Here is a 23,623-nt window from a genome sequence, read left to right as displayed (position 1 = left end):
AAGCCCATCACATAGAATTCTGATGGCCAAAATCTAAGTAAATTACAGAACTGTTCCCCTTCTAGAAATTTTACATGTCATTTCTCTAAAATGGACACATACAATGGAAATGTCTAGAGGAAAAAAAGCTATGTAACATAACCATAGATTCTAAAAACTACATTGTAGAAAATAAGTATTAAAATTACATTAGGTAGAAAATAAAATCACATGAAATAATTTTTGCAATAATTTTATGTGATTAAGAGTTGAAACCAAATTAAATACAAAAATAATTCAATTAAGACATAAAAGGCATTTTTCTGTCAAATGAAAAATAGTAGCTAAACTCTTCCTGTCCAAAATACTGCTTTATTCAGAATCTCCAGGAATGTAGTTTCAGTCTTGCTCTCCTCCTTGCAGTTTTCAAGGCAGCCATCTCCCATCATTCCTGCTCTTCAGAACAAATCAATAAGAAAAGAAGAAAGGAATCCCTCTGCTGAGAGCCATATATCTTATTATGCACAGGTATGATTTTTATAGTCAACATTTACTGATTTATTTAAAACAGTGCAGTGTATGAAATCCTACCTGGTTTTTAATGTTTGCCCGTTTATTACTAGAATACCATGAATACCTGCAGACACTCTTTATGCAAGCCAGTCTTGTGGCTCTGAAATTTAATGTTCAATTTTATTCAAAGTATTGAAGACATTTTTGGGGGTGTGTCATTTTAATTTTTTTCCCGCATGCACATTTTCTGTAGAGATGAGCACCTCAGTTTTGCACATAGACTCCAGTTTACCAAGGGTAAGCGATCTCAAGGTTTAAGATAAGAAAGTTTACATCTAATCTAGAAACTCATTGTGTGCACTCAGAGAAGAACTTAAATCAGACATGAAGTTTCATGTTGATTCCTACCTACAGACGTTACTGTTTTATGTTTCTGAAGGTACAAAAAGATTATAACTCCTAACACACTTCATTTTCTTCTTTGCATCATGAATGAGTTACAGTGGTGGCCCCAAGACCACTCATTTCTTTCACTTGATTTAATCTTCCCTGGGGTGATTTTTTAAAAAAAATAAATATCTCCTGTGGAGAGTAGATGAAATAATTGTTGATGGTATTTGAATCTCAGGCTACACTTCTGACTTTTTATTTGAAATATTTTTTTTACCAACTATCTGTATGAACTGGGCTAAAAATTTAAAAAATGAATTTAACGTGAAAAGGATAATTCGGCAAAATACTTTATAGTGCAGTTTCAGAAAACGTCCAGTAGAACTTTAAACCGTATTTAAACCTATTGCTTTCCCTAAATGTTAAGAATGATCTGGAGGAAGGTCAGTTTATTTCTGTATCTTTGCAGTACTTGGTGTAGCTTTGTCTAGATCTCTGAATAGTGCATGATAGTTAGAATAGTAATTTGGATTACGCATTTAAAGATCAGATTTAAAATAACCTCAGGCATTAACAACCTGTAAGGTTACTATTTTGTCTTCCAGTAGTATTGGCAGTTAATTTAAATTGGACATAAAATAAGGAAATAAAATGTACTTATATCTGCTACATTTTCTTCCTTTGACATATAAACATTTCCTATTCGCTATGACCACTAGGATCCTCCACGACCAAGGGTTCCCTCTCCTCCGGTCCCTGCTAGAAGAAATCAGTTGCGTGCATTTGGTAGGTGTTGTCTTTATTGCAAGCTCACTTTGTGTTACAACGAAATCGTTCTCAATTACAGTTCTCTTTCTTGCCTGCGAAGGAATGTCTTATAAAGTTTGCATTTCTATGTGAGCATTTTCTCTGTCGTAATATTATCAGTGGATTAGAATGGTATGCCTGAAGTATTAATACAAAACAAAAATGCATTTCTTATGAGTCTTCATCAGGAAATACTTTTGTAAAAACTCTCATAATGGAAGAGTCCACATGGGAAGTGCTGATCTTTCAGTCAGGACAGCAGTGACCATTGTGACCAGAACATTGCAGAATAGGAGAGTTTTGCGTTGGCTGAGTAATGGGTTGGACCAACAATGTGTATTGCAGTCCTAACTCTTAAATTCTACTTTCCTTTGTTAATCTGTCTGATCCTCTGCTCATTCCTCTTAGCTTTCACTGGTGGTTTTAAAACTCAGACATGCTGGGAGGGTCTATTCTGCTCTTGATATGTTAGTTATCTTGGCAATATGTGGGTGGAAAGCAGTAATTTTTCTTCTTTTTTTGGTCTCATGACCAGCTGCTATGGCAGAAATGAAGACATATGCATTAAATCTGGTGTTTGAAGATTTAAGCTAGTAAAACTTGCTTGCCTGCTAGGTTCTGGACTCAGACTAAAAGTCAGTAAAATAGCAAGTTATTATTGTGTTATTTGGAAAATAAGGAATTTACGAAACTGTTTTAACTTGTGAAGGAATGCTGTCCTCACCACAGAAAAACCAGCTTAGACCCAAAGTAGGTCTAAAAAGTCAACACAAGCACATACTAAAAATAAGTGTTGAAGTTAGAACTCCTGAACACTTAAGAGTCTGCACGGAGCAGACAGATATCCTACCTTTGAGTCAGGAAAAAGAAATGAGGTTGTGTGCCCGCTGATACCACCTTGATTCCTGTCATCTGCCTCTGGGACTCCCAGGACTGTGGAGATTGGCTAATTGCAAAATAAGGCTATTTACTAGCAGTGCTGGTATTTCGTAGCTTTTCCTTTTTTAAATATGGCAAAACATTTCCATTGAAGCTTGGATGCTTTCTGCTGTTCAGGGGATCTGGTCCTTGCGCTGTTTCAAAATACAGCTCTGGCCTAATCTCTAGTGTATGAAATGCTGCAATTCTTGTGATTATATAACCCTGGTTTTAATTAACAATTAGTCATCTCTCTTTTCTTTTTTCCACCTTAAGATTTATAAGCGAGGTGGAGAAGTGTCTGTGATGCTCTTTATTTTAAAATTATTTGTGTTAAATTCCAGAGGAAAGAAAGAATGTGATAAATGAATTATCAGAGATGAGAAAACAGCTTCGTAGTGAAGAGAAGCGACTGCAAGAACAGTTGCTAAATGTGGCCAGTGATGATGATATACCCATTACCCGGTAAGAATTTAATCTTCAGTTTTTAAAGTTAGATTTTGCACAAGAACTCAATGTGTATTAGTAGCCAGTATTAGTTGGCAAATATACATAAGTGAAATGAAAATATAAAGATAGAACTTGTACAAAAAATTTTCTTCATTTTTTCTAATGTGTATGGGTTTTTTTCAAAGAATCTTACTAACGTTTAGTGTAAGAATGACTGAACTGGTAAGGTTGGAAGTTGCAATACTCTGTCTTGGACAGTGGTCCAAAACAGATGTCTAAGGCAGAATTTTATCTCATTACCTTTTTTCCTAGGGCATAATTTGTGTCTGTAAACTGCTGTGCTACTGCTGATGAATATGCTTATGAATAGCATAGTGCTGTGGTAGTACTTTCTTATTGAAATTCATGTCCTTTTTACTTAAAATAAATTGGTTTACTTCCAAAATGTATTAGTTAATCATACCAGTTAGTTGGAAAAGTTTCATCAGATCATCAGTCTTAGTTCCACTCCATAAAGTATGAGGTTTTTTTTGATTTTAAGTAGGTTATCCCTTTTTATAACACAATATGCAGTGTCATTGCTTTCAAATTTATTTTCCTGCTTTGATAGCTTTATTTAAGGATAAAAGATGTGAGCTTTATCAGTATTTGTATTTCCATCCAACTCATTAATATTACAGTGTTAAATTATATTCTGCTTGTTTTACAAACTTCTCAAGTGTGAGGAGAGAGAAAAATCCAAAGGACATATTTGAGATGGCCAGGCTTCGTATGCAGGCTCCAGTAAGGCGACCTTCATCGAAGGAGGCACAAGATCCCGTCAATATACAGAATATTTGGGACTTTAATGAACTTAAATACAAAGGCAGGTAGATCTTATTGTTATTCATGAATAAAGGCAGTGAAACATCTTTTCCTCCATCTTCCACACCACGTGGGACTTAAAAATAAAGCTCAGCCTCTTCACAGCTGTTACCCACACACACCATATTCTGTGGACAACATTGTGTATGTGTGTCTGTCTCTGTGTGGCCATTTCTACAAGTGGACACAATTGTAATGCTGAGTTATCACTCAGAGGACTCCTGTAGCTTCCAGTCCTTGCTGCTTAAACTTCATTTTACATTTGATATTATGATGTTACTGAAAGTACAGTGAATTTGATTTTCTTACCCACCAACAAAATATGATTCTGTATCTGTTTCTGTTTCTCCTTTCCAGAAAATGTATTTTTTTAATATAGAAAACTGTATAATCATTGCTAAAGTGGCTCATCCTCCATTGTTGCAATTTTTTTTAATGACTTTGTGTGTGTAGCTGGTTCTTCAAAAATGTTTTTCAGAAATGTTAGTTTAGGGAAAAATTTAAATTTCATATCTTTGCTGTAGATTCTGAAACGCGTATGGGCTTGAGACACATGTATCCTGATCCTCCAAAAGATGACCAGACCCTAGAGATTCAACAGCAGGCACTGTTGAGGGAGCAGCAGAAGAAACTTGACAGAATGAGAATGAGGAGAGAAACAGAAGGTAAGGAATGAATGGTCCGAGATAATTGAAATGATTTTTGTTTGTTTTTCTATTTGATAAGAGTTAAAAACACCAACTCCAGTTTTACTTCTTTCAAGTTCAGTGTCAGCACTGCAGTACAAAATAGTAAAACACCAAAATGCTGAAATTCTGTCATAAGGTAAAGCATCAAAAAAATTGGTTTGGTTTGGTTTTTTTTAATCTTTTTTTTTGTAAATTACTGTGACTTTCCCTTTGGTTCCCTGAAAGTAACTTAACGAGTTCATCATGCTTGAGACAAATGGAAGAGAAAAGTAGTTTGGTTACTGTTACTTTGGTTCTCACTGAGGAAGCTGATGACTGTGAAACTGTGAACTAGTTAAATTACAGCTATTGTGTCTTCACCTTGATCTCCTTGTAATGGATTCAATTTATTTTATTTCCATAGTCTTGAGTTGACTATTTCAAAGTTTCAGAAATCTGTATCCATAAACAGGCTTTGCTTTAGAAACCACATGTAGGATATCATCACTAGCTTGAGGTTCTAGAATGAAATGTTGCTTGTATTGCCTGATAGAGATCATGCTAATATAGTGAAATATTAACATCTTAACATAGCACACTATTTTTACTGTGTATTGCAGAAGCAGTGAAAAACAACTGTAATACCCCTGCGTTTTATGTTGCACTTAACTCCAAATGTGATGTTCATTCAGATATCTTTTATGAACAGTGATGAAAGAGCAGTATCTTGAGTTATTTTAGATGTTATTTAAAAGTATCATGAGAGTTGCTTCAGCCTTGCCAAAAGTTGCAGATGCAGCTATACACATGAACTCAGTTTTGAGTGCAAGATACAAATTTCTCAGAGAAGTGTTTGTCACTGTAATTCAGCCTGGCCTAATGAAACTTTTGAAGAGAAGGGAACTTTATTTGTGTGGGGGCTTAGCCTAGGCTCGCAGGCAGACTCCCACCCAGCTGATCCTCTACTCACACCCCCTCACTCATGCTCCTTGATGAGAATGGGGGAAAATGTTGGGGAAACAGCAATAAAGCTTGTTGGCCAAGGTACAGACAGGGAGATTGCTTACCTATTGCTGCTGTGGGCAAAACAGACTTGGGGAAAATTAACCTCATTATTATCAATTTAAATAAATAATTACTGATTTTGAGTAGTGAGAAACAAACAACAAACATCTAAACCACACCTTTTCTACCCTATTCCGCATGCCCAGCTTCATTCTTTTTCTGCCAACACCCCTGCTCCCCTTCCTTGATACCAGCCCAGGTTATGCTCAGTCCCTTCAGTGAAGCGATGAGTGATGTCAGGCCAGGATAGGGGGGAATTACCGTCAGGACACAGCAGTTTCTCTTTGCTGCTCCTGTCGTCTTTCACTATTTCATCTGCTCCATGATGGGCTCCTCCAGGGCTGCAGGGGAAACTGCTTCAGCACCTGGAGCTCCTCCTTCCCCTCTGTCTTCTCTGACCTCAGTATCCACAGGACAATTTCTCACACTTCTGTCCTCACTGCTGTACTTTGTTTTGCCCTTTCTTAAATACGTTTTCACAGAGGCACCGCAAGTTTGCCTGATGGGTTCAGCTGTGTCCTGCAGTGGGTCAGTTGTGGTACCAGCTCTGTCCAGCACAGGGCAGCCCATAGGTTGCCCAGAGAGGTGGCATATGCCCCATCCCTGGAGACATTCCAGGCCAGGCTGGACAAGGCTCTAAGCAACCTGATCTAGTTGAAGATGCCTCTGCTCATTGCAGGAGGGGTTGGACTAAATGACCTTTGAAGGTCCCTTCCAACTCAAATTATTCTGTGATTCTCAAAACGGCCATCCCTGCAGCCCCCCTTGCCACAGACACTCAGCACAACTTCAGATTGCTCCTTAGACCTTTTTAACTTTAGAGATGAGGTGAAATTTTGAAAAACCCAAATACATATGAAAGGAAAATAGCGACACCTTTCCATAGTGCTTTAGGAAAAGTGAATGCCTCTTCTTATCACTGGTTGTGCTTTGAAGCTTGTTTGCATTACACGCACGTGAGTAAGATAAACAAAATTGATACCAAGATGAGAAGGGTGAGACTTATTATACTTGTAGGGTGTTTTTTTTCGTAACCTGGTGATTGCTGAAGATGATTCCTGCTCCATCCTGGACCAATGTGCTGGTCTTCAAGCCATGTGTATGGCATTGCTTATGGATACCTAACATTGCGGTTGGCAGTAAGCATATCTGTACCACCTTCTGTGTTAATTACAGTTTCCTAAATACCATTTTATGTCTAAATTGAATGTATAGGGTTGTCTTCCTTGTGAGATTGACTGAAATGGTGAAAAATAATTCACTGTCTTCAGCTGAGATCTGTGTGGGGTTTGGTTTTGGGTTCAGTTTTCCGCCACTAGAATATTTTTCAATAGGCCAATCTGAGAAGGCTTTAATCTAATGTTGTCTGGAGAGGAGCCTCCACCAGCTAGAAAGCAAATTTGCCTTTTTTCATTGATTTTAAGGATAAGCAGTCATTTTAGATATATGCCAATGCTTAATGTATAATGCAGGCTTACATGGTGACAACCTAATGAGGCATTTTCTTTGACAATTTAGATTAGTTGGTAGATAAGCAACTGATTTTTAAAGTTATTTCCCACTGGTGCTTATAGAGGATCCTTGCAGCTTTTCCTCTCTCCTTCTCTCTTCTACTGTTTTACAACATCATTTAACTTTATAGTCTATCACTGTGTACTGAGCAAGAGAATTAGTTGCCATGTACTTCTCTGTTTCCAGTTTATTTTCCTCAGAGACATGTTCATCATCTTTCTCTCACAGAAGATAGATGAGTGGTTTTATTGTCTGATTTAAAGGCAGAAAGCAAGACGAATTAAAGCTGTATGTATTTTTGTATTGTGGGTGAAATGTCATATTATAGACTGTAGTGGCAAAGGCCTGCCTGTATATAAGTGTTCTTTACCTTACATGCTTTATATACTGTTTTCCCTCTAATATAATATTTTTTTTTTGTCTTTATGTAAAAGGACAACTATGTGAACTATTAGGAGAACTATAAAATGAGAAATTAATGATTTTTTTAAATGTCCGGAATTATTTAAATGCTTACTGTGAAATGCTTGCTGTGTCCCTATAAATAAGGCAGTCTTTTGCAGCGTTCTGGATGACTGTTATTTTGGGAGATAGGAGGGAAAGGAGAAAGGCACAGGAGCAGGTTCCATGTGCTGCAGCGCTGGCCTCTGCTTGACTGGAGTAGCGTGTTGGGAATGGACTGGTTGTCTGTCCAGGAGGAGTGACAGCCTGTGTGCTGTGGTTTTTGATGCTAGACAGAAGGTCAGCTACATGCTAAATAAGTTTGCTAGGCAGAAATGCAATAAATAAAAACTTACTATGTATTTTATTTGAAGAAGACTTTAACCAAATAAGAGAGTGACTTCAGTTCTGCTTCTTCGCATTTCCAGCGTGCGTGGGGTCATATTAGATTAACGTTCAGAATGGTTCTCAGTACTCTCCAGGGGTGGTGGTTTTTACCCATAGACAAGTACTTTCCTCTGTGAAGTGATCACTGTCTAGTTGAACCTCTCAGCCTCTTCGAAAGCTGCAGCTGCGCTGTGCTCAGCGTGTTGAGTCTACATTGATGCCTGGGGCTTTCTGCAGCCTCCTGCTGGGATTGTTACACCCTCACAGGAGCCAAGAGAACTGATTTCACCTGACAGAGTTTGTTTTGACACCGCATCCTTCGTGCCAGTCAGTCTGGCTGGTGAGACATCCCACTTAGGGGAGAACATCATTAGTCTGGAGTTCTGTTGATATAAATACTGCTGCACAAACATGCCTGTTCCTGGCAAACAGGTCTTTGGAATATAGAATAAATATTTTTTGAGTATCCGTGGGTTTTAACTACAAAACGGTTGTCATGTTTAGCTTATCTATGTATTAATGAGACTCCTGACTCCCTTTGTCTAGCTCTTGACAGACCACTGAAAATAATGGTGGAAACTAAAAGGGGGTCAGAAAATACAGGACTCAGGTGATCCCTAACTATGGAAGATATAACTTATTTTTAGCTCTCAAAGTTTTGAAATTTGATACAGTATTGGTTTGTTCTACTTGGATCATACCAGGTTTAAACAGAAATTGGTAAATTAGAGAGCTTTCTTGCCAGTATTGGGTTTTTTTGTGTCCTAGATTTGGAGTTTAGATGGAGTTTAAATATTGCAGTTTAGCACCTGCAATTACTGGGATGATGAATACCATTAGCTTCCACTCTTTTTTAATCACAAATGTTTTTAATATAAGGAAAATATGTGACATATAAAATTTAATATGTGAAGATGATGGCAAGAAAACCAAAATGCCTATGCTAGGGAAGAGAGGACAATCTTTATCATAGTTAGAAGGCCATCGACTTCAGCTTCTTGGTTATGCTTTGGAAAGCAGGTTCTGTTTAAGTGCTTTGTCATCTGAAGTTACATCTGGTGTGTTTTCTCAGTACCATGTTCCAGTTGTGTGTAGAATATATAATGAAAAAAATTCTTGCTAGCTGTGTGACTGGATCTTGTTTAGGATGCGTTAAGTCAAATAATAAAAATCTTGGGGTATCAACAAATGAAACATAAGAGGGTAAATGAAAGAAAGTGTGCCCTAATGTGTTGCTTTGATGGCTTAAACCGTGCTGCCTTCCCGCAAACTGCTGCTTTTCACATTAATCAGTCAACACTTGGACATGACCTTTCCATAATGAGTGTTTACAATATTGTTGTAAACGTAGCACAAAAGTAGTTCTGACTGTTGCAATATAGAGAACTTTTCAGAATTCAGCACAATTCAGTGCAATTTGAGCATTTAATGAAGTGTGATTTTTACCTTCTTAAAAAAAACCCCGGATTTCAGTAGCCACAAAAATAGTTATGCTTCCTTTTTGTAAGGTAATAAATCAGTTTATGAACAAGAGGGAAAGTGGTTGATTTTTATTAGTGATGAACAATATAGTTCTACTGTGAAAAGTATGTTTGCACTTCTGAAGAGATTGGTGAATCCAACCTTAAGAAGGGCTTGCACATGCTCAGTGTTCTTAGAAATAATATACTGCTGAATTCTGTTTGATTTCTCTGATTCTACTTAAATTGACATAAAGGAACTGGAATTAACATTGCATGCAAATATTTTTAAATTATTCATTAAAAAATGTGTAATTTTAAAGTAGTAATGTGTAGTAGTCTTACTTTTTTGTAATAATATGCTGATCACACTGTAATATGTTTTACAATTAACTGGTTTTATGTCAATTTTTGTCCGTTGTCTGTGTGGTTCTTGTTGATCAAGATGATTCTGCTTCTGGCCGTAACCCACAAACCATGAGACTGGTAAGAATAAAAGAGTTTCTTGTTTATTATATTACTTTTCCACAACAATTGCTATTTTAAGGCAATTTCATCAAATGGGATTACTACAGGAAAGTAAAAAAAAAACCCAACAAATGCTAATGCTTAAAGAAAACATGAAGTATTTTAAAATGTGGGGTTTTTTATAGTCATAAAGAATAGCACAGAAAACTGTAGAGCTGCTGTTTGCTTTGTAGAAGTCTGGCAATTAATTTAATTATAATTTGGCCCCAGAAATATATTGAGGCATCTGAATTTGCATGTTTTCTGCTTCATTTTTGTAGTTCAGGAACGCATCTGATGAATTCTTGAAAAACTCACTGTTGGAGTCGGATAGCGCTTTTATTGGTGAGTTTATACCTCCCTTTAACCACATTATGAGTGTACAAACATGTCATTGAATCTAATGATCTGTCTCTAAAATGATCATTGCTGTTTTAAAAGTTGCAGTGGGTATAATTATAGTGATTGTTTTAAAGTGTTAGAAAATTATGGCTCCAAATGAAAATGCAAATATTTTATGGAATTGTACTGCAATACTTGCCTTACATCACTTCACGTTTTCCATGAGAAAGCATCTTTCTGTGCACTTTGTGCTCTGGTGGGGATGTTGGCCTTGTCAGGGAACCCTTTTTGACATCTTGCCAGCTTTAGATAAGGAAAAGCAAGTATTTGTTCAGCAAACGCATTGCAGTGGTGGAATGTCCAATGCTCTTCTGTTGTTCTGCAGCAAACAAAATAATTATTAGCAATCACAGCTTACAGTTATGAGCTGTCCACTGTGAAATGTAGAGGTGTTAAGAGCCAGCAATTCATTTAATTTTTGATTTGTTTTACAAGCATGCTTGATTTTTAAATATGATAATACAGGTATAAAATAGTGATTCATTTGCAATTACTCTCTTTTCTGCTGTTCACACATTGCTTCATTTCACATAACTTGCAACTTTGTACTTGTAAACGTTATCACTTCTTAATCACGTGAAGCAGATGATTTTTAGTTTTCTTAAGATTTTTACATAGAGCACTATATATCTTATTGTCTTTTGTCCCTTTAGTCAACCTTTATATGCATGTATGTAAAGTGCTATTTCAGATGTGTTTTGTTTCCAGTCACTAGAAATAATAAGGTCAGAACCTACTTCAACGCTTCTCTTTTTTTTAAAAAAACCCAACCAGCTCAGGCCTGTATGCGTTGATTTTCCATTAGCAGGCATTGCAGTGCCTTGTAAATCTCTTCAGTCATCTATGGGAAATAATCTTACAAGGTTTTATTCTCTGTAGGGGAGATGCAGTAGATTCCTGCAAGTGCTTTTTAATGAAACTAGATGTGTTTCTGTGTACCAATGATTGTTATCTCTGGCTTTATTCAAAAGCAGCATTGGAAATGTATTCAAGCTGATTCTGTTACCATGCAAGTCCCGCAGCACAGGGTAGAACCAGGCAGGGGAAGGCACGGGATGGGCCTTTCAGGCTGTTTAGTGCATTTGAATTGGGTGCTGGAGAGAGTTCAGAGAAGGGCAACGAAGCTGGTGAGGGGTCTGGAGCACAAGTCTGATGAGGAGCAGCTGAGGGAACTGGGGCTGTTTAGCCTGGAGAAAAGGAGGCTGAGGGGAGACCTTATCGCTGTCTACAGCTACCTGAAAGGAGGTTGTAGCATGGAGGGTGCTGGTCTCTTCTCCCAAGTAACAAGTGATAGGACAAGAGGAAATGGCCTCAAGTTGCGCCAGGGGAGGTTCAGATTGGATATCAGGAGAAAACTCTTCGTGGAAAAGGTTGTCAGGTATTGGAACAGGCTGCCCAGGGAAGTGATGGAGTCACCGTGCCTGGGGGTGTTTAAAGATGTATAGATGAGGCTTTTAGGGACATGGTTTAGTACCAGAATTAGGTTAATGGTTGGACTCAATGATCTTGAGGATCTCTTCCAACCAAAATGATTGTATGTTTTGGTACCCTCTGTAGTCTGCAATACATTCTTCCTCAGGTTAGAAAACACTATTGCTTGTATACTGCCCAAATAATGAAAGGATGCTTAATGAGAGTCCATCAGGCTACAGTCTGGCCAAACCCCCTGTGTGTAATAGTCACCAGAACAGGCACATGAAGCAGAGGATGAGGAGCAGCACAGCGTGCAGCGGCACTGCCAGGGCTCTCCCAGCCTCCAGCAGCTTCCAGCTCGGGGCCTCCTAGCTCACAAGCTGCAGTTTGCATTTAGTAAGTGTTGCTACGCTGGGTCTCTAACAGCTTGTCTTTCAGGAATCAGAATCGGAATCAGCATTTTTTAATCCCTCTAGTTGTTTACCATCAGCAGTATTGTGTGGACGGATTTCCACACTACCCCTTCTGTGAACCGTCTCCTTTCATCTGTTCTGAAGCTGCCGCCTGTGTAATGGGGTGCTCCTTGGTTTTATTCAACACTTTCACAAGGTTCCTGACATTTATAGTCCTCTCTCCTGTTGTCTTCTCCCCATCCAGCTGATTCTTGCTGCTCAATGAAGTAATGGAGTGAGTTTATGATTGTATTCAACCCCCCCTTTTTTTCTTTTTCTTTTTTTCCCCAGTTCATTTATGAGTGTGATGAAAAGCATGTTCCCCAATACGAGCTGTAGGCACCAACTATAACATTGTTACCTTTTGCAGTATTTGGACTTTATAAATAGCTATTAAAATTCTGAATATGAATCTGGTGACTTCCATCCCTGAAATGAAAAATAAGAACTCTCATTACCTGCAGGCTGCCTTCTCTGTGAATTGTGCTGCTCACACTGGCTGAGACTCTTCTGTGAAATGCTTGTGGTATATTTTAACAGTATTTTTCATTTGTTAAGAAGAGCATAAGACTACCTTTTTTTTTGATGTGGGTTTAAAATGTAACTCAATTTTTTAATAGATGTTAACATTACAAATGAATTTATCTCCTGGGGCTCAGAAATTTGAGACACTTAGGAATAAAGAGGTTTATTAATTTACTTTTCATTTTCTTTGCCTCCCTTGGAACCTCAGAGTTTGTTAGTGTTAATGCAGTGATTTGAAAGTGCGTCTGCGTAGCGGGATCTGAGTGATCAATGCTTAGAGGAACAGGTGGCATCTTACACTTAAGGTGCAAATAAATTCTTCTTTAGCTTGGACTTTGTTGTGATAAATTCACATGATTAAACAATTTTTTAGTGCTCTGAGTAATAGCACTGTTTTGAATATAATAAAGTTCAACTGATCTTGTAATTGGAATGATGGTAAGTGGCTTGTTAGCCATATACCATTTCAAAATTATGCTTTGATTTTTTTACTTGAAACATTTGTGATAAGAGTGTGAGTGCCTTTGGTGGAGCTGGGAGAGTGCAATACAGATTTTATTTCTAGGGAAAAAACAACTGGTAATATGGAAGAATTTTTAAAAAATATCTGTTTATCTGAACTTCCTTGATATCAATTTAATTTATTTGTCAAACCTAAACATTTCAGTTTTCAACCAAAATAATTCTTTAACTCTTTAACAATGTACTTAGTGATTTATTTTTGTATTAACAGATTCTAATATTTTCTTACATGAAAAGGCTAAAATATGACTAAGGATATGCGATTAAGGCATTGATTATGTTATATTCCATGTAACATTATCATTCCATGTAACATATATTCCATGTAGCATATTTACTCACATAATTTATTACATTATTTCATCTTCTTATGCCTCCGATTTGCCTGGATTCTCTCTTTCAAGCACAGATACTATTTTGAGTACTCATTTCCTTTAAAGGTCTAGGAATAAACAAGACATTGTGAAGGAAGGATTTGCAGGTTGTGAGATGTTGTATCCTCTATGTAAGAGAGATCTGAAGATATTGAGAATATCTCAAGATGTGCCTTGCTTTTGCTTGAAGTTCATCCCTTGCTGCTGTTGTGGTACCTTGTTCTGTCTGCATCGGGATTATTACTGACCATGCAAGATGTCCTAATGAATACATTCCTTTGCTTCCTGTGATTAAACCAAGGACAGTGTATCGGCTCATTTAAAAACATTAACAGGTTTGAGCAGGGTCTAGTGTTTTGATTCCTTTGCACATGATTTCTCCTGTTTTTCCAGGTGCTAATGGGGAAACGTTTCCTGCCTTAAGAGAAGTTGATTTTTCACCACAGCTTCCACCTTCTGCAAGGGAGAGGAGACGAATGAGGCAGAAAGCTTTGGAGTGCGCTGTACGTATGATAACTGGATTGGCTTAAATATGGAGGTGGGCCACAGATCTAACACCAGACAGTTCCTGTGGTACCGTAGTGGCTAGATCACATGGAGACCGAGAGTGTACATTTATAGCTTATGTAGCTATTTGCCCTTTTAAAAAGGATGCTGTTTAACTGGAGGATTTGTGCATTTTTGGATTTTCTACAGGAGGATGTTCCAGCGGGCCACACACCGCCGCTGCAGCCCGACAGCTTCTCTCTGCACTCCAGCTTCAGCCTGGATGTTGATCAGCTGAAAGGCAAGAATGAAGAACGATTGCACAGGCTGACTGAGCTCCAGCAGAAATCTGCTTACTCAGGTATGCTCTGTGTAGCAGAGTGTGGTGAATACAATGTAATTACAATAATTAAAGGAACAAATATTAATAGACTGCTTTTAGTTGAACAGTGAGCAGCTGGCTCAAACATAGGAGTTATTTGCAGAGCTCTGTAGCTGGTGCAGGAGGTTCCTCAGCAAACTTCAGCACAAGTTTTTAGAGTAAGTTTAGAGGAGGATAACAGGAAAAAACACTCTGATTCCTGTCTGATGTGCCACTCATGCTTGTCCTGTCTGTACCACTTCTAACCCTGCGCCGTGTCACCGCTGGCAGGGAGATGTGGAGATCCAGCTGCACAGCTGCAGTGTTAGTGGCAAGAAGTGGAACTCCCGAGTGGATAATGGTGATGTGCTGTGAGTTGATTGGCATTCCTGAGAGCCAGATGTCTGGTCCAGCTGGCATGAAGATATGCCAGAAAATGGTGTATAAAGAAGTAAATCAGTTTCTAGTTAATTTGGATTTTCTACTGTTTTGTTAACGTAAATGATCATTCAGTATTTGAGGCTGATATTGATACCTCTTTCACGATATATGCGCTTGGATTTATGATGTACACCTTGTGACCATATAATGCATCAAACTATGGGAGTTATCTCAGAGCTTCTCCACAGGCTGACCGATGTAGATACACTGTGTATGAGGTACCAGTTATGGCAACCATTAATGGCCTTTAATTTCTCAAAGGGATTATGACCTAGTTGAATACTTTGTGCTATTCATTCTTTCATATGAGCCTGAAATCTCCCTTTTTTTTAGGACGCTATTGCTATGCTGTCTAGGCAATAACAGTATCAGGATCCTTTTTATAAACTTAGAGTACACATGCTGACAGCTTTTCTGACTCTGCTGCTGTGGGTACTCTTACAAGCACTTAATTTTTTTGTTTTCTTTGTTTTAACTGCCTCACTGTGATTTTTAAGTCACTAAAAAAATCCCCATTCATATTCATTTCTTCTCTAATCTAAACCAAGGGTGTCAGACTCACTTTCACTGGTGGCCACGTCAGCCTCATGGTTGCTTTCAAAGGGCTGAGTGTAATTTTAGGACTGTATAAATGCAGGAGTAGTTACCTGATCTAAACTAATGCTTTAAAGATTTTACTCCATCCAAACATTTTTGCCATGTGAACTTCTTCTACTTGTCTGCCCTTGTTCTATCTCACCTTTTATAATTTCACCTCATGCCATGTGAACTACACTTTTAGCTTTGTTTGCCTTCTGTTTGTCATGGTCTCCAGAGCTTTGTCCATTAGGTAGATATAATTTTTATGTGTGTGTGTGTGTGTACACATATATATTTATGTCTCTATGTAACTTTTTCTTTGGAATACATGGGCACCATCAATCATCCCTCAGTATATGTGTTTTTATTCCTTTTCCTGAGGAGTTTGATAGAAGCCCTGTGGCATCCTCTTGCTTTCCTAACAGCTTGGGCTGTTATTTCTCCTCCACCCTCAGAGACACTGTGGCGAGAAAACAATTCTGTCAAATACATAACTAGGGAACTGCTTATCTTCCCTTTAAATGACCGGGAATTGGCCATTTACCAGCTTTGATAAACATTAAGAGCTGATCCTGTTGGCACAGTAAGGAGCCTCTGTTCACAGCAGTTTATGGGACTGATCTGGGAATCCTAAGGCCACCCTAGAATTGTTTTCTTAATTGGAAAATTAGTGCCTACTGGGGCCAGGCCTCCTCCTCTGTTTTCAACCATCCAAAGCATTCCCATCAACGTAGACTTGGTGACTACTTCAGGCAATTAAGTCTCTGCAAGCCAGCAGCTCCTTTCTCCAGCAGGCAATGTGTGCATGTTCCTAACCGTGTAAACAAGAGCAGGCTCACATACAGAAGAATTCTCACAGCTTTGAGCACATCAGGTATGTGGCTGAAACTCTGCTGTATGTAAGAGAAGTTGCCTAAATGGCTTGAGACTTTTTAGCCATTATGCTGCAGGACTTTGTTCTCATCTGGGGACAGGATGTGCTGCGGGCTGTGTTTGGGGTGTCCTGAGATTAGTGTTTGGGGGGTGGTGCAGTCAGTGTTTAGCAGCAGTCCGGACACCACTGGGTTTCTCAATCAGTATTTCATGTGAAGGAAAGAGGTCTGCTTATCCCCAGCCTGCAGGTGCGGAACAGAAGGCTCTGGGGAGACATTACTGAGGCTTTTCTGTACTTAACGGGGGCCTATGAGAAAGATGGGGACCGACTGTCTAGAAGAGGCTGTTACGACAGGACGAGGGGTAATGGTTTTAAACCAAAAGAGTGGAGTTCAGACCAGACATGAGGAAGAAATTTTTCACAATGAGGGTGCTGAAACACTGGCCCAGGTTGCCCAGAGAGCTGGTAGATGCCCCATCCCTGGAGAGGTTCAAGGCCAGGCTGGAGGGGGCTCTGAGCAACCTGATCTAGTTGAAGATGTCCCTGCTCAGTGCAGGGTGGGTGGACTAGATGACCTTTGAAAGTCCCTTCCAACCCAAACTATTCTATGATTTTATGATACAAACAGTGAATTATCAGTGGCAACTCCAAAGAAAATTCTTTACATGTGGCCCAATTAAGACCAGTTTTTAAATGGAGGATTGAAAGTGTTGAAATCCACGATGAAGCAAGCTTTGTACTGTAGCCCATCTGTTGTGCTTTCTAAAAGCAGGATGGAATGAGCCTGACATGGTGATGAGCACTGTGATCTTAGCCCTGACACAAGAGTTGTTCTTCCCTCTGCTTGCTGGAAGGTGGAATGGCTTCGTCTTTGAAGGCAGCAATAGTTAAACTTGTGGAAATGCAGGCTTCTGGCCTAAAGCCTGCAGTTTGTCTCGAAACAAATCCATTACCTTATTTTTATTGTTTCTAAATCTCTTGAAAAGGTGGCAAAGAGAAAATTAGTTTTCTTTTTAGGTATTATTTTTCCCGCTGTGTCCTGTTGTTAGTCCCACCGTAACTTATGTATGTAAAAACAGTGGGTTCCAGCCCATAGGCGAGTTCATCTGACCCAGGATTTAGGAGACAAAGAGGTTCCCTCTGCCAGCTTTAAACCCAGCTTTACACCCAGCGTCACGCAGAGGTGACAGGCCTGAGAGAGAGGGAGAGCTCTGCTTGCTTTTCCAAGTGTTACAGAGAGGTTCTGTTTTAACCAGACTGAGCAAGCTTGGAGGATGATCAGATGTCTGTGATGTGACAGAACGTGTGGATTCAGTGCCAAATTCTTTTTTGGAACACAAAGTGTTTGGCATTTTGTTTTAGAACCTGCATCATCCCTTAGGCACAAACCCCGAGCCTTTGCTCCTGAGGGCTGTGGGATTATGTGGTTTCTGTCCTGCCCTTCACATCTGCAGACCAGGCTGCTGCCTCTGTGGGCCAAGGGTTCCTACACCTGTGCTGAGACCATTGGCTTTCAACTTATAGTGAGAACTTCAGAGAAACTTTGTTTTAAAATCAAATTTTAAATAATCATCATATTTGTGCAAAATAAAAACCTGAACTTTGGAAAGGTCATCCAAATACTTACATGACATTTATGAGTTGCTTAAGTGACATATTTAATCACTAAAGAATACATAATTCTGTTACGTTTTACTGGAATTAGGATGTTTCTGAAAAAATGTTGTGCGGAGTCTCCAAGCATTTTTCAGCCCAGCTTAAAAAAGTCCAACAACCCAGAACCTTCTCATTTACATGACTCAGCTTTAAAGAAGAAAACTACTGTTTTCAGTTGCTATAGGCGTGGGGGTTTGCACTATTTTTTATTTTATATATGTAAAAAAGAAATGTTACAAATCTAAAAAATGAACAGTGCAGAGAAATTATACACTTATATCCTTTTATATTTTTATATACGATAAAAATTCATGTTGTTTCATAACCCACACTTAAAACTACCTGTCAAAGGTATTAGGTAGGTACGATTGCTGACTGAATTGAAACAAGGAATAGTAGAGCTCAGAGTGATTACAAGCCTGAGTTGAAAGGCAAGGCTGGCTGGGGTGGTTGGTTTTCTCTGCTTGTTTGTTTGTTTTTGAAATGTGTGTCGTTTTTTGTGTCGCTAGAAGGTGGGAACTGCCCCAGCATGCATTTCCCAGTGACATTGCTCTGAGGTTATGAGCTGTGCTGCACTGTGATGTCCAGGCTTGTTTGCGTTTGCACTCTTTACCGGCACTAAAATAATTCTTCCTGAGTTGGAGACTGTCTCTACCGGAGTGTTTAGCTGTAACAGCGAAATTTAATGGCCTTATTTTTAAATGTGGTTGCTATGCATATATGCACTGACAGATTTGACTTCTCCCTGTAGCTGGAGGCTTTGAGAAAGCCCATCCAGGATTGCCCCTGTCACCCCCTTGTTGATCTGCAGGAGGAGGAGCTGCTGGCCTCAGACATCAAACACTTGGAGTCTTTAGCTGTTGCCTTGAGATGGGCCCAGTTCCCCAGAACATGAAAAATGTTCAATACAACAAAATGTTGTGCTAAGTTGTGAAAAGCTTTTGTTCCCTTTACCATCCCTGTGTCGCTCTCTGTCTCCCTCAGGCGATTCCCTTTCCCTGGGAGCAGCAGATGATCTCCTGAAGCACGTTCCATCTCACCAGGGCAGACGTCCCAGCTCCGTGGACACGGTTGCAACGGAGCCCTGGCTGCGGCCGGGCACGTCTGAGACGCTGCGCAGGCTCACGGCCGATCAGCCAAGCCCAGCGAAGCTTTCACCCGAAATCCCGCTGGGCTGGCAGGGCCTCTCCACCGCCCACGGCTGACAGGCGACACCGCAGCACTACCGCACTTTCCAGGGTCCTGCAGGGGATCCTGCGCTTCCCTGTGCATACCGTGTGCATTTGCAGTAGCAATAATGAGATAACAGAAGCTGCAGTGTCATGGAGGTGTAGAGCAGGGATGGGGGCAGTGGGAGCAACACCTGCGCATTTTTTGCACTTTTTATACAAGTTTCAGCCTCAGAGCTGGACTTACCACAACAACGAGTGTGTGTGTGTATTTGATATTAAATCAAAATTAATTTTTAGCTTTGTTTATAGTCAAACTCCAAAACTGTCTGGTAACAGAGTAACCCAACAGCAGAGGTGCATTTTAAGCTTTTACCAAAAGAGTAAATGACTTGGAGGAGGGCACTTGCATTTCACACAGTGATGAGTGCTATCCTGCATGACAGCTCAGCAGTTTCATGGAAAAATGACTATTAGCAATGTCTCTTATGTTCCCTAACCTGTTGTGTGCTGGAAATACATATATAGTTGCATATATTTAATTTATGGATCTGATTGAAGAGTTAATAAATTATTTTGCTACTAAACATGTAAAAGCAGCACTTAAATTTTCTTACCATTTGCTTCAGCTTACATTATTCACAAACAAACTTGAATGTTTTCCTGTTTCAAATAAACAGGAAAAATACCTGGAAAAGTTGCTGAATACAAGCACAGAGCTTTAGCAAGGAGGACCTGGAGCTGCAAGTGAGATTTTAGGAGTTCAGTGAACCGAGACACTGAAGCGGAACAAGGGTAAGGATGAGACTTCCCTCTTGGTCAGGAATTCCCACCCACCAGCTGAAGCTTCGACCAGCAGGAAAAAACAAACAAGGAAACAGAAACAGTTTGCAAAAACTGTATTTGTTACTGAAGTGCCTCCTTCAAGCTTCTGTGTACCCTGACAGCCAGGGTCAGAGGTGCTGCCTGCGGGAGAGGAACTTCAGCTTGGTGTTGCGCTTCATGTGTTTGGAACGTTCCCTCCCAGGGGAAGCGCCACCTCAGACTAATTCTTATTATGGTTGTCTGGCTCATGAGCCAAGAGGCTTCTCAATGTTCAGCAGTTTGCTGTGACAGCAACAGCCAGAAGGTAACACAGGGATTGTGATGCGACCCGAGCCCCAGGTGCTACAGCCCTCCTGGCTGTGCGTCTGAAATTCCCAGAAACAGGAATCCCAAAATTTAAGCAGCTACAGTGAAAATGTTTTATAACACAGTTATCACCCAACCATGGAGCCTCTCATGCTGAAGCTCACCTTCTGTATTTCATACTTCTTCACCTGCCAGCCGCCTTGTTTGTAATGCCCGGTAACTTTTCCAGTTGCTTCAGGAGTTGAACTGTGTGATACACTCACTGTGCTAACCCCAGGCTAGATGCAGAACTTGCCTTCTTTTTTTCCCCTCATCTAATGCCCTACCTGGTTTAACTTTTCTTTATTCCCTTAACTTTAATCAAGGTTTTACTTCCCAACAGAGGCAGATACTCAGTGTTATCCTAAAAAGCCTTTTCTACCTGCCTCCCTGATTTTGTTCTTTTACCATGACAGTCTCATCTGCACAATAAACACAGCTGCAGTCCACAGGCCTCAGCTCCAAGCTGACACCACTAAAATACAGAACCTGTTTCCTGTCCCCAACCCCTCGTTTTTGATCATCAGTGTGGATGTGAGCGTTTAGAGAACTGCAGGTTGAAAACAACACCCGAAGCACAGCTAGGGCAGGTCTGGCATCGCGGATGACAACAATAAAGCTGTAAGGTCTAAAGCAAAAAAACCCCAAATCCAAACACCCAAACTTTTTAGATCATCTATTGCACTCAGTGCCACAGAACACTGCATCATGAACAGACATTCAAAAAGGGATTAGATATGTGGACAACAGGTACATACACAGCTGTTAAACGAGGCTCTGGATAAACAGTATGGGGAACACCTCGATAATGGTACCATGAACAGTTTGCCACAGGCATGGGGGAGAGGAAGACAGCAACAGGGATATGACATGTTATACTTACCCTAAGAATTATTACTGGTCACTAACAGGCAAGAAAGACCTCAGGCCTGGCCTAGTACAGTGGTTTAAAACTTAAACATCACACAACAAGCTGAAAAAATGAAATGCAGCCCAAGAAGAAAGGCTGTACAACTGCAATTAATCAAAATAACCTCAATTATCCCCCTCCTGACTTTGATAAATGCAATTTGATTTTGCTCCACCTCAATTAACATTACAAGGCCTCCTAGTCTCAGGTCATGCCTTTTAATTCCCTTCCCTGGCTTTTTCATAGCTTATTTCATTTAATTGAACTGCTCACGCTTATTTTTGGAGCCTGCTGAGAACAGCTACCGGCCGATGGATTCCTCTGCAAGATCAGGCTCCATCGTCACTTTCTCAGTCCTCCCTCTTCTCTGCAAATTGTGAGAACTGGGGAACAATCCAACTCCGCTTTTCCTGACAAAAGCAAAGACACGGACACGGCTGAGCTGGCTGATGTATTCTGAGTCAGCAGACAGAGGAACTGTCCTCCCAGCCTTTCCCCCCCATCCACCTCTACTCCAGTCTCTTTCGCATTAGTATTTTGGTTCCCAGAAAGCACTCCAGGGTTCATTTGACTAGTTCACCTACAAGCAGTTTTACTCTTCCCACCTTTTTTTTTTTTCCTTTAAAACTTAACACTCTTTTTCAACCTGTATTTGCCCAAGAGTTGGGAAGACCCACCCCAGTCAAGCAAAAAGCACCAACCCCTCTGCCCTGAGCGCTGGGGTTTGCATGAGAGTCCAAGGAAACTGTACAACAAGTAGCTGTGGATTAGACAGGTTTTGATTGCACTGATGAAAGAGTTCAAAAACTTTATTGACCTATAACCTGATTAGAATATGCCAGATGAGAACCAAATATTGTACAGAAAGTTGTACAGAATTTTTTTTACATAGAAAACTTTACATATCTGTACCATATACATTTTGTCCATCTGAAAAAAATTTCTACATCCATTGTAATACAGAATGCTTGACAATCTTGTCTTTTATCCATCAGAGCACAATTCACAGTATGAATACATTTCCAATAAATTTAACCAGCCCCAAACCATGCCAGATTTGTTACTTTAATATATTCAACATTAAATTCTGTACATAAGAGTGAAATCTACATCAAACAAAAAACATGTGACAGCAGACACAACCTAGACTTGTTTGCAGTGATTCAAGTTCCAGTCCTTGAAGAATCATCATTTCAATGGCTCATTATATTTAAAAGCCCTAAACCAAGTATATTACAGGTAGTTATGTCAGTCGTGATATTTCTACCTCTGTTCTTGACAAAAGTCAGCAACACTAACTTATGGGCTACAATGAAACCAAAAAAAAAACAAAGGAAAAAAAAGCCCAGAACCAAAAAAAATAAACCCAAACTTCTAGTGCATTTGGTAAACAAGGAAGTGTTATGGGTTTTCAGCAAATCAATAATACAGAAATAAATCAGGAAGAACTGTATAGTGTTAAAGAGTTTATATTACAGACCTGCATCTCTGTACATTTTTCACAGAAGGATGATTACCAATGTCTCAGACAGCCTGAGTGTGCAAAAATCTTAGAATATCAGACATAGTTGCTAAATATCTTTTACCATGAACAATAATCTCCATTTGCTTTTCACTATAAACATCTTATCCTTCAAAATACACCTCTCCTGAGTTGTACTTCTTGCAGAAGCTCAAACCTTTACACATATAGTTCTTTGGGTACACTTGACTTCCACACCTGCCACAAGCGCCTGTGGCTGCTCTGCTGCCCAGGACAGGGGAGGAACCGCGGCCCGTGCTGAGCAGAGGGCTGTGCCAAGGGCTGGCGCTGCGCTCGGCACGGGCCGGAGAGAGACACCGATGGACAGAATCCACCTGCAAAGAAGGGGCCGGAGTGTCGCGAGCCTTAATTACAGCTGTGAGCATCTGTACCGTTAACCCTTGGCTACACGCTGCCGTGCAAACAAACCGTTTCTATGGAAATCCAGAGAGTGGCTCAGCTACCTGGTCCTTTAATTTAGCTGAGGAACAGAAACTTTTGAACAGAGCAACACTCGGTCGCCATCTGCTACTGCTTGCTTATTCCAGACTCTTGTTCTGGCGGTTGGGATATCTGGAAAACCACACCGATCCTCAGGAAAAACCTTCGTAGAACAGCTCGAAGTTCAGGAATGAGGTCAAACTGCATAATTTCACACAACAGAGGATAGTAGAAGGAGGCATGAGCCTTGAACTGAGGAGGAAACACATAGAAGAAATCGCTCTATTACGCATCAACACACCTCAAAAAGCATCTTGCAAATGAAGAATTTTAAATGTTCTCCCAAGCCCAGGTGAGAAAGCCAC

At 39.9% G+C, this 23,623-nt stretch overlaps 2 protein-coding genes across 5 annotated transcripts in view; one reads left to right on the top strand and one right to left on the bottom strand.

Moving 5' to 3' along the window:
• The window catches only part of CSPP1 (centrosome and spindle pole associated protein 1), a 66,045-nt gene extending 46,346 nt beyond the window's left edge, over positions 1 to 19,699 (top strand). For 3 of the 4 annotated variants that reach the window (XM_080339879.1, XM_080339880.1, XM_080339878.1), the window contains 10 exons: positions 403 to 507; positions 1,602 to 1,668; positions 2,952 to 3,072; positions 3,777 to 3,922; positions 4,446 to 4,586; positions 9,900 to 9,940; positions 10,243 to 10,306; positions 14,043 to 14,152; positions 14,346 to 14,496; positions 19,031 to 19,699. In XM_080339879.1, the coding sequence (XP_080196005.1) occupies positions 403 to 507; positions 1,602 to 1,668; positions 2,952 to 3,072; positions 3,777 to 3,922; positions 4,446 to 4,586; positions 9,900 to 9,940; positions 10,243 to 10,306; positions 14,043 to 14,152; positions 14,346 to 14,496; positions 19,031 to 19,251 (1,167 nt within the window). In that variant the 3' untranslated portion in view covers positions 19,252 to 19,699. Of the gene's footprint in view, positions 1 to 402; positions 508 to 1,601; positions 1,669 to 2,951; positions 3,073 to 3,776; positions 3,923 to 4,445; positions 4,587 to 6,671; positions 6,732 to 9,899; positions 9,941 to 10,242; positions 10,307 to 14,042; positions 14,153 to 14,345; positions 14,497 to 19,030 lie in introns of those variants that run through there. The other variant, XM_080339881.1, reaches the window with a different exon arrangement.
• Positions 19,700 to 22,124: 2,425 nt separating this feature from the next.
• Positions 22,125 to 23,623, bottom strand: part of ARFGEF1 (ARF guanine nucleotide exchange factor 1) — a 93,692-nt gene continuing 92,193 nt past the window's right edge. The window contains exon 39 of the mRNA XM_080338927.1: positions 22,125 to 23,510. Coding sequence (XP_080195053.1) covers positions 23,346 to 23,510 — 165 coding nt within the window. The 3' untranslated portion in view covers positions 22,125 to 23,345. The remainder of the gene's footprint in view (positions 23,511 to 23,623) is intronic.

Source organism: Nesoenas mayeri (assembly GCF_963082525.1).
Source record: "Nesoenas mayeri genome assembly, chromosome: 2".
NCBI lineage: Eukaryota > Metazoa > Chordata > Aves > Columbiformes > Columbidae > Nesoenas > Nesoenas mayeri.
The sequence above is the reverse complement of the archived record's forward strand: the minus strand, read 5'-3'. Positions and strand labels throughout refer to the sequence as shown.